Consider the following 11643-nt stretch of genomic DNA (forward strand, 5'->3'; position numbering starts at 1 on the left):
GCTACCACCTTTTAGTAATTAACAGCACATTTCCCAGCTTGTTACTGTAGCTTCATAATAAAACTAAAATTCCACACCCAAGCATCCTCTAGAGATTCCTTTTCAACGTTTTACAGTTTTTGGTATCTTAACCATCTGTTCTGTTCACTGTTTACATGGTAAAGTAATCTCTGGAAACTAAAACAAACAATTGCTGGACTTTGCTAATTGTTCACTCTCTCACAAGTTTCCTTATACAACAACTTGCATGAATTCCCTTGGCGAGTTCATTCCACAAAGGCATCCTCTATAGTCAAAGTTCAAGTCAGGTAACAGCAGTATAACCTCTCCTAGACAGGAGACAGAGGGAACTGACGTGAAAACTGAAAACTGTTCTGATCCAGCCAGATCAGTTGAGCTACAACTAGTCTTGAAGATACAGTTCTGAAGTATATTTAAAAGCCAATTTTCATAAAAACAGTGTGAAACATGCGATTTTAAATTTCTAACAGACTAAAGATAAACAGAATAAAAAACATTATTTGCAAGTACACCCTGGGCATTGGAACGCTCCATACTGAGTTCAGTGAATGAAAAGTAACATCAGACAGTCTCTCTTTTCAGTCACTTCCTCATTTAACTCAAGCTTCACCTCAACAGAGCATGCTTGCGGAATAACAGATGACTTCTCCACTCACTAGGAACAAACTTTAGTGTCTAATGGTGACACCCAGAAAGTCCCTTCTGATAAGACTGAAGGTGGTGGCTTTGAGAACTGCTCATATCGCACTCTGCTTCCTGAGCCCGCAGAGCTGCTCTCAGATCCTGAGATACACGGGAAGACACTGACTTTCAGCCTGATTTAATTCATTGCAATTTTCATAGCTTGTGTTGTGCCAAAGAACTACAGAAATCTTCCCGTTTGCCCTCTCTTGCATTTAGAGAAAACAGTCATTCCTCTTCTCAGTTCTCATTATGCTGAATGAAATAGAACCACAACTACACTTACATCTTCCAAACTGTTTTTGGTTCCTGCCATTTTTTGCAAGCACTGGTGCCTGGGATTCCAACAAATCCTCACCACACACAGTAACCTCATTACTTTCTTTTCTTTACACATCCTCAAACTGCATACACTTTTTCAGCGACTCCACTGTATTAGTCTCTTGCAACATCAGTCGTCACTAATCTAGATTTGCTCCCTCCTAATAGCGCTCCAACAGCAAGGCAAGCTCCTCAAAAATGAAAATGCTGTTATTGATCTCTAATGAGACATCCTAGCATATCATAGTACCTGATTTAATTCTACTTCTAAAAAGCCTGAGAACAGCCTAGATGAGGAAATGGAAGAGAAGACAAAAGAAACATGCAATTAGTGGAAATAACATCATTTAGGATGTTTGCTACAGGACTTCTAAGCATTGCTACTCTGAAGAACAGAAAGCTCAAGAAGGAACTGAGTTAATATAAAAGAGTTTGTCAGTTCAAACAATCCTTCCCTTGCTCTTTCATTATCAGGACTGATGAACACTAAAACTTTTCTAATACAAAAACTTAATCCAAAAGTTAACTGGGGAGCTAGTATCAGAAAACTTTATGATTTAACAACCCTACAGGAACATTACAGCAGGGAAGTGGGGGGGTTCCAGTGAAGGAACAAATTAGCAGCTGAGAAGTGGGCACTAACCCATGCAGGATGGAAACCTCAGTGCTGTGAGTGGCTCTGAGAAGCGCACCAGACCACCATGCCTGTCCAACAGCCGTAGGTGCACATGCACCTTCAGGCACTGGACAAAAGCCATTCAAAAGAATAAATGATGCTGTAATACAACCAAATCGCAGCTTTGATTTCATCAAGCTCCAGGGAAAACTTCCAGGTGCAGTCTTCTCAACTGACTTCTTTCCACTTCTCTAATGCTGCCTTTGGCACTGGCAAACTGTGTCAGTTGCCAGCATTAAGTGGTCCTGCTTGGCCACAGACACTTTGTTCAGTACCATCTTCTTGTGGAATACACACATGCATGACAATGCATGAGACAACTAGGAACATGGTAAGATAAAAATTCATAATAGTTCCTAAAGGCTAACTTTAATTCAGATTGTTGCCTCTGTTGGTGGAACTGATGATGCAGGAACAAGTTAAGAAGGTAAGCAGCACTGCTAGCAGAAGGATAGGATATCACCCAGTATCCTACCTAAGTCTTCCCTTCTTCAACTTAAAACCATTTTCCCTTGTCCTGCCATTTTCTACCCTTGTAAAGAGTTGACTCCTCTCCTGTTTGTAAATCTTAGATTGGGAAGCTGTCAGTAATTTAAAGCACCATTACAGCTCCAGAAAACCCTCGAAATGAGGGACATCTCTAGAAGTTTAAGAATTACTGCCAAGTCTTACCAAGAAACACAACAGAAGCAAGTCTGAATCTATTCTCTATTATACAAATAGGTAAGAATTTCTAAGGTTGCTTTACTTGCACAGAGATATGTAAGGTAAATTGAGACTGTAAGCACATGCATACTTTGAAACAGGCAGATTGTAGTACTGCATTTCACTTTAACTACTTTAGGGCCTAGATAGCCATGCAGATGTTAATATGCATACATTTCTAACAGCAACAACATTCAGGCAGAACACCGTTGTTTTACAACTCATTTTCTAGCCTTACTCTGAGTGGGATTAGTTTACCACAACAAAACTCGCTATCACCACCATAACTTTCCCTGAAGTTCTAATACCTTTATTTTGTAGATGGCATCTAACACAAGGTATAAATTCTACAGGGCATGTTTGCTATTTTGCAGGTCCATTCACTCAAAAAACTTATTTCACACATTCTTTCCTCTTTTTAAGCTGACTGCTAACACCATCAAGTTAACTAAGCAGAGTTTCCAATATATTGCACAACTGAGTTGCATATGCACTTGAAAAATCACTGAGCAGTTTACACGTGTACTTTCCTGAGCCCTTTAAAGGAGAACTTTTAAATCGCTAAGTTATACGTGGAACTGCACAGGTGCACTGGTAATAGAAAGGCAAAAGGTGTCCTCTCCCTGAAATGTATTCCTACAGTAAGTAAATTTTAAGTAAGTGAAAGTGTTAAATTCTCTTCTACCACTTCTTTGTCCTCACACAGCAGCAATGCTATTGGCAATAGCAAAGTACTTTTCAGCTCTTCAAGAGAGAAGCACTTCCATCAGGTCTCCTGTAATCATACCAGACAGCAAAATGCATCTTCATACTCCACCCTTCTGATACTTACAGGCTATAAAAGTATTCCAGCAGGCCAGCAAAATACGAACCCATTAATTTCCTGGAAGGTTTCTACTGAAGCTACATACTTTAAACTGTGTCTAAAATACAGTGCTATTTATTGATACTTTTTTCTTTTCTTACTTCGTTTTTCTCCTGCCACGCACCCAATAGGAAAACAGAAATAGAGATAGTTCCATTTCACTGTATGGCTACTGTTTACCAGAACAACTGGCTAGTAAGTCAGCTGCAGGTTTAAACAGAGACCAAAGATTCACCTTACACATGGAGGTCACCAGTCTCTGTGATTTTCCTCTGTTTTATGAAAGGCTTACCATAAGCAAGTCTAGCTTCAGGGGCAAAACGATTCTTATGTCACCACTGAGCCCTTCCCATCCTGGCAACCTTCTTCTCACTCTTCTTCCTTCCTCATATTGTGTGAGCCAACCTCACAGAGCCACACTGCAGCTGAAACAATTTGGATAGAACTTCCCTTTCCTTCCCACCCCTGAGCTGATACATCATTCCCAAGAGTTCAGAGAGCCAAACCAACTAACTGAAGATGCACCTGCATTTGTTGCCAATCATTCACATCAATGGCAAAAAAAAAAAAAAAATACACAATGGCATCAGCATTACTAGGCTTGAGAAATCCAAATTTCACCTCTTATTCTTGCCATTGCAATACTCAATATGGATTGTGCTGTACTTAGTAAAGACACCAAAGGAAGAAAAGCCAAAAGCAGTAGAAAGATACTTTCACTATTTCAACCTGATACTTCTAATAAAAGGCACACATTATTTTACCAATGTATTACATTGCAAATGTGAGGAACAAGTAATAGCTTTAGAAGCTTCTTGATCTTCTCATTAAATTGTAATCTAGGAAATACACAGCCTTCCTCACAATTAAGTAAATAAACAGGAGCAACTGTACATCCCAAGAAGCTCAATGAAGCTTGACATCCCAAGTCAATGAAAATATACAACAATCTTCAATTGAAGCAGTGAAGTAGATTTTTAAGATAAAAGCAGCCTTTACATCCTTCCACTTTCAGTTCTAAAACTGGCTTAAACTATTGGATTTCTGACCTCCTGAACTGTTAAACCAGAAAATATTCCTCTCCATATATAAATTCTTGAATATTACTTTTATCTTATTTTTTCCTATTTTACAGTTAAGCCAATGCTTTCATAAGACTTATTTAACTACACAATAAATTTATGTATGCCACAGTAGAAAAACATACATTTAAGAGCTACCTTTTCAGCAGGAATGCTGTTACTTCCATGATCACAATTTCTCTGATTTACCAAAAAAATGTTTAAAGTACTTAAGGATGGACTTCAAAAAAGTTAAACGGCCTCTTTGTCACTAGACAAATTTTCTGTATCAGAAAAAAGTCACTGTTACTTGGCAAATAGAAAACCTAGAAACAGGAGTTATTTCAAAAAAAAAAAAAAACAAAAAAACACGCACCTAAAAATAAAGAAGTGAGAAAGTTCAAAGTTCAAGCAGCTGAAGTATATATAAAGGACAGATAAACCAGCATGATAGGGTGGGTAAGTAATGCCTTTCTCACTAGCCTAAATTCTTTTGAAGAAATGACAACCCATACAACTCTTAACCATTTTGACTATGCACTTACCTCTTGGCCACTCAAGATACCTACTTTTCTTGAGCCTGGCTGGTTCAGACAGCAGGATGCAAGATACAAGAGGTATGAAGGGCCCCAGAGCAGTTGCAAGAGCAGTTGTCAGAGCGGAGGAACAGAAGAACGGAGCAGAGGTGAGCTCAAGGTGCTCCCAAGCCCCCTTTAACTCCTTCATTCCTCACGGTTTGGGCAATCAAAACTCAACAGCTCAGTTTTCAATTGACTTTACTTTGAAATCCCTGACTTGAGCCCATGCCTGTGCCTGGCAGCTCCTGGGAGCACTTGACAGAGCAGCAGGAGGGAAGGCCTAAAGCATGTGATGTTCCCACAGCACAGCTGGACTAGTGGCCCTGATGCCAGCCAGCTTTCACCAGATTCAGTGTTGAGTGCTACACATTGGGTACAGGAGGTAGCTGGAAAGCAAAGCTGCTGCTTCACAGAAACTCTGCTTCTTCAGAATGATACCAGCTCTCCTCCATGTCTCACCGCAATTCTATGCCAATACGAAGCCTTCACCCTTCAAAAAAGGGTACTCCTGTGCTTATGTATTGCTTACAGCTGTTGAACCAGGCACATCTGTCACTCTTCCTCCTCAGGAGTAAAATACCTTGCAGTGGCTGAAGTGCCTGGTTTGGCTTAGAAAGCCTATAATCTAGCACGTAATATATTTTTCGCCTACTTCACCTCTCTTCCTCCTTTGCAAAGTTCCCTGCTGTTGCTACTTCAGCTGGAAAGTGATTTGTCAGCCTGCCTTCTCCTTTCAGCAGCCAGCCTGTAGCCAACTCAGCAACTCAAAACCAGCATTACAGTATTTGGGGGGATTCAGATCCCTTGTGAGCACAGATCATCTCCACTAGATGACTCTTGTGAGCTCTGGTTTGCATCAGGGCACCAAGCAGCTCATTAACAACCAGATGATTCAGCACCCGGTGGCTACATTGCTACCTGGTTTCCCTCAGCAGCCAGACTACAGCTTTGAAAGCTATCATTTGCATGATACAATCAGACACCTGAAAAGTTACACAGGTGTCAAGTCCCTCTTTCTCCAAGCCAGCACTAGATCAGAGCAACACAGCCTGCTCCTGTCTTTTCCTTACTGCTAGCATGACTTCATAAACTTATTCCTCCCACAAAAATCCTGATTGTAACATTCTGCTGCTTTTTCTCCCCTTGCATCTTTCAAAAAGATCATGCACCAAAAAAGAAAAGGGTTGAACACAAGGTCTCAAGTCACAAAGGAAAACTGGTACCAGATTCCAGATAGAGGGACAATAATCTTCTCATTTCAGGCTCAGAAGAGCTAAGTAAGACTCCTGTCCCACCAAAGCCAGTCAGACACCAAGCATTGCCAGCTGCAATCCCTCCCCGCCCCAACAACCCCTTCTGATTATCCACATCCTCTAATCTGATTAGCATTCCTGTAATTAAAGCACCAAAATATCTGACTGAGAATACAGTAGGTTGTTTAAATAACTCAAAGTCCTTTAATGTAAGAAATTACTACTCCAAGAGAATTACAAGATTTACAAAATAAAGCATCATTAATGAGCACTGGATCAAAACTGGATTATCTAGTTCTCCAGTTCAGAGGTGGAAAAGCAGGCAGCCAAATCACGAAGGTTTCTATGAAACATTTATGGCTACTTTACAAGAAAGGATACAATTATATGTTCTCTATAAATACTTGAAGCAATATATATCTTTATTTTTTTTGAATTAGGAAAGAGAATGTGTTATTTTGGTCTACTCGTTATTTACTTAAGTGAGGAGTGAGATTGTTATTCTGAACACTACTTACAGGTTTACAAATTAGATGAGAAAAACACATAAACCTTATCCTGGCCTGGTAAAGAGGATAAGTTAAATATAAATCCCCAGTTAAACTGTAAGTTTCTCCCTCTGCAGTAAAATTTCTTCCTCTTGCTGTTGGCTCATTTGTACAGGGTACTTCTGAACCACCTCCCACCCAGACACACACACAAAAAGCAAAACCAGGCACAAGTATTCCCTCTGACTCAGATTTACAAGCAATAAAGAGAGATGAGGAAGTGAATCACTCATTTACAGCAAACCTGTGTGGATGGAGCTTCTGGAATAAACCAGGTCTGTTATGACACTAAATGGAGAGGAAGGTGCAAAGTGAAGAAAATGTGAATGCAATATTACACCTGTGGGATCCAGTTCTTCCCATATTTCCTGGGCTATAAGTGATATGTGTGAGTGTAGAAACACACAGCTCCCACCTGAAAGAGAAGCACTCTATTCACCCTTTCACCTCCCACCTAACTAGGCATTTTCCTGAGTGCTCAAGGAAACTGCCTCTGTGAGCATCGCAGTCTTGAAAGAGCACAGCCATCTCCAACACTGTTGCTCAACAGAGAATAGCTTTGGGCTGCATTCCATCCTGGAGATAGGTCATCTTAAGACCCTGACCAGGCGCTGTAGGACCCACACTTGTACCCCATGTCCTAAGGTACAACAGCTATGATCTGTTAATAGCTCAATGCACATACCTATTCCTTCTTCAATTTCTCTGAGTCAAGAGAATAGTCTTTTTTTCCCCTTTCCTTTCTGTGAATGATAGATAAACAGGTCTTAGACCTTTAAAAGCCCAAGAGTGTAAGGCCCAGAGAAAGAACACCTGAATTGAGGCAGAGGTAAAATAATGTCTTCTACTGTAGTACAGTCAGGCTTCAGATCTGGAGCTCCAGGCTCACCTTCTAAGCTTCTATACCAGGTGTTAAATCTTTGATAGGGATTATGCAGCCAGGTGCCAGTGATAAGAGACTAGATTTGACCTCTAAGGACCTTCTGAAGCAACATTGCTCCCATTTCCCTCCACACCAGTAAAACAAGAAGAAAATTCTATGGATATTCATCTCAACAACTCCTAACAGTTTGCTTGACTTTTTTTAATCTATAGTGCTCTAGAGCAGAAGTTTTGATGCAGTTATATACAGCAGAGATCATTAGCAGTGTTTTTGCTATTCCATTAGACACCATTTCAGAAATCACGATGAAATCATTATACAGACTCCAGCTTTCTTCAGTGGGAAAACAAATATATTAAAGATCTTCTTCCAAGTGTTACACTTCTGACAATATGCTCCACATATTCAACATATCAAACCAATCCCTCTCCAGAAACCTGAAGTCAGTGTCCAGTCAAACACAGGGTACAGCTTGCTACTTCTCTGACATAGAAACAAGATCTAAATGCACATCCATTTTTCTCCTTCTCCCTCAGCTCCCCCTCAGATACATTCCTACATAAAGCTGACTGTAACCAAACCAAGAATATGTTACAATTTTGAAAAAGAGCCAGCTTTCCTACATTTACTCTTTCCAAACTTTTTGGTAGGTTTTCTTCTTATGAAGGAAATCACCACACGAAGTGCTAAGCCTCAGAAAACTAAAGGTGACTTTATCCTATATTGTCCTTCCACTCATCTTTCCCCAAATTCCTCTGACAGAGCAGGCATGGAGAAGGCTTTTCCTCTCCACTGAGATGAGTCACATGAGCCTTCTACAGCACAAAGGAGAAAAACGTTATTTCTTGTTCTTCCCAAAGAAACATCACTTATATTTCCCAAAAAGACAGATATGCTAAGAACACACTGGACAGTTTTAGAAGATGTTTTGTTGCCTTTTTCTGCTGAACAAATACATCACTCAACTAAAATCCTGCTGGGTCATAACAGGTTGGGTAAGAGTCCCTGCGTCCGCAGAAGTGCTTTGTGAATCTCTGTTCTCAATATCAGTAGCAGTACTGCAAATATCCCTTTATCTGCATCTGTATCCCTGTTTCATCTTTTATGTATATGAGCATCAATATGGCTATCTGCCATGTAGACCTTTTAATAGCTTCTGGACTAAGCTTTGCAGAGTGCTCAGCAATACCAGTGGCTTCATCCCAGAGAACATCCTCATATTCCAGGCACTGGAATGGCCTGCCCAGGGAGGTGGTGGAGTTGCCATCCCCAGCAGTGTTCAGGAGGCATCTGGATGAGGAGCTACGAGATATGGGTTAGAAGCTTGTGGCCACAATGGTAATGGAAGGACAGTTGGACTAGATGATGTCGCAGGTTGTTTCCAACCTTGTGATTCTATGATTCTAAACTTGCTTTATGGGGTTTTCACCCAGCTCCCAAGCCAGGTAGCTCTTGCAGACACCAAGCCACGCAATCATCCTTGAATTGCTGAGCTGAAATCAGGCAGAACTGTTCTTAAGTATAGCTTTAGCTGCCAGATCATGCAGATCTGGAAATTATGTCACTGCAAGAGATTCTCTATTGCCTTAGCTCACAACTAACTAGTATTATTTAGTGTTTGGGGTACTGGGAATCTCACGCTGATACACCTTCTCCAGCCTTGTGGGATCCTACATCCCTTCTTACTCAAAGGAAACAAATAGGAGAAAATATCTATGATCATTTCAACTATTTTAGACAAATTATGCCACAAAAACACCTCTCTATTCACTGAAGAAGAGGATTAGCCAACTGAATTCAGTATTTGAATGCCCCCCTGCCAGTGGCAGGGACATCTTTCACTAGATCAGGTTGCACAAAGCTCCACCCACACAACCCAACTTTGAATACCTCCAATGATCAGGAAGCATTCTTAGGATGATGACTGAGGACCCTACTTGGCCATTCCCCAAAGCATTTTACTACCTGTTTTAATAATGAAAAGCTACCACAACCCATTGTCTTGAAGCACAGGTTACAGAAGCTAAGGAAGAACGCCTGATGTCTATCACACCGCTTTGTGATCTCCAAGGTGAGACAATATCCTGACCCGTGGCCTCGGTGGCAAACATAAAGATGGCTCAAACACATACTGGCAATGAATTCTGAAAACTTTCTAGGCTTTGAGTTCATCAGTTAGTTATATAGCAAACCAAAGCATCCTGGGCTCTGTGCAAGAAGTCTTATAAGGTGTTCCCAAATGTCAGTGTTAGGGAACACATACAAAAACACAGCTCCCTATCCCACTCACCCCATCAGTTCCCACGTTAAGCCCTTCCCTGTTATCTAAACACGATAAAAGCACTCTGTAAAAACCTCAGTGAGTATAGCATTAGCCAGAACAAATACTACCAGCATGAGTAACTGCTGCACGGGCTTGCAAGTGCCCAGATAGGAGCACGTGCCAGTCCCAAGCCGTGAAATGGCCTGGTTGGAGGAGCCCCACACCTATTTATAGCACCTGGGGGGGGCTGGAGCTGCGGAGCCATTCCCAGGCACACAGCTCAACAGAGCACACACCACTGTAGCACAGCTCCTAGGGCCAGCAGGTGCAAAAACACATCTCACCAGCACTTCTCTGCCGAGTGCGTCTGCCATGCTTACACGCTGAATGCATATGTAAGGCTCGTCAGCAAAGAGTTTTGCTCGGTTTTGGTATTCTCACATACCCGGCATCTCCCTGGCTCTATGGGCTTAGGGCACACCTACGTCACCGGTAGGAGCAATACAGAAGTGCTTTGTGATGCTAAACCGGTTACCAGCAACACTAAGCAAGGCCGGTTAGCTTTCAGGATCCTGATTTCCCTTTGAAACTGCAGCCTGACCGACAAAGCAGTGATGAAACAGAAGGCTCTAAGTCGGCTGCGACGCTCTAAGTTCGCAAAAGCTGTTGTTCCCTTTTCTCCCCAGAGTTGTTGCTGCTGTAACTGTGATTCCTCAAGGCTAACCACAGAGCCCCCTGCACAGCAGCCCCGCCGCCCCGCGCAGTGCAAGCACCGCAGCAGCACGTCACCGGGCGAGCAGCAGGGCCGCCATCAGCCCGCGGAGAGGGGCTGCGGGACGACCGCGCAATCCCCGACCCGGAACCAGCAGCTCCCCGAGGGGCTCAGGGGTACCGCGGCATCAGCGATCCCTTCGGGGAGCGGCGCAGGGCCCGGCCGTACCTGGGAGCTGAGGTACCGCTTGAGGCACTCCTCGCACACCGCCTTCTTGCAGCAGGACAGGGGCTTGACGGGCTTCTCCTCCAGGCACACTCGGCAGCTCAGCACCAGCAGCGGCCCGAAGTCGCCGCCGATCAGCCCGGAGAAGGGTTCGGGCAGCAGGTACAAGTCCACCACCTCGATGCTGCCGCCCGCTGACAGCGGGTCGCCGCCCGCCGCCACCCCGCGCCGGGCCGGGGGCTGAGCGCTGCCGGGGCCGGGCGGGGAGCCGGGGCCCGGCCGGTCGTTCTCCACGCAGTACACGGTGCAATACACGTGCCGTCGGGCCGGGCGGCGCCGACCGCTGCCCCCCTCCGGCCCCTCCTCCGCCGATTCCCCCGCGCCCGGCGGCCCCGGCCCGGCCGCCTCCTCTTCGTCCTCCCCCGCCGCGTCCCCGCCGCCCCCTCGTCGCTCGGAGCCGACGGAGGGCGGCGGCTCCCCGCCCTCTCCCGGCCCGGCCGCCTCCCGTGGCGGCGGCCTCTCCTCCGGGCCGTCCTCCCGCGAGCCCCCGGCCGGGCTCGGCGGCGCGGCGGCGGCGGCCCGCGAGGCGCTCAGCGAGCTCTGCTGCTCCCCCATCGCCTCCCGCCGCCGCCGCTCCTTCCCATCCAGCCGCCTCCCGGTCCCGCTTCTGCTTCCGGGTCCCGAGCCCCGCCGCTCGCAGCCCCGGCGACAGCCCGCCCGCCCGCGGGCGCCCGGCTTCTTCTCTCCGGGGCCGCGGACGCGGCGGGGCCGCTCCGTTCAGCGCCGCCCGCGGGCTCTCGGCCGGAGCGCGAGCCCCATGCCGCGGGCAGCCGCCCCTGAGCCGCGGGGCA

The 11643-nt window shown here is 44.8% G+C and overlaps 1 protein-coding gene across 3 annotated transcripts in view; it reads right to left on the minus strand.

Moving 5' to 3' along the window:
- Positions 1-11422, minus strand: part of RNF217 (ring finger protein 217) — a 62031-nt gene extending 50609 nt beyond the window's left edge. For all 3 annotated transcript variants that reach the window (XM_031611238.2, XM_031611239.2, XM_031611240.2), the window contains exon 1: positions 10796-11422. In XM_031611238.2, coding sequence (XP_031467098.2) covers positions 10796-11407 — 612 coding nt within the window. In that variant the 5' untranslated portion in view covers positions 11408-11422. The remainder of the gene's footprint in view (positions 1-10795) is intronic.
- Between the last annotated feature and the right edge of the window lie 221 nt (positions 11423-11643).

This window comes from Phasianus colchicus, chromosome 2 (genome assembly GCF_987193195.1).
Source record: "Phasianus colchicus chromosome 2, bPhaCol1.hap1.1, whole genome shotgun sequence".
NCBI lineage: Eukaryota > Metazoa > Chordata > Aves > Galliformes > Phasianidae > Phasianus > Phasianus colchicus.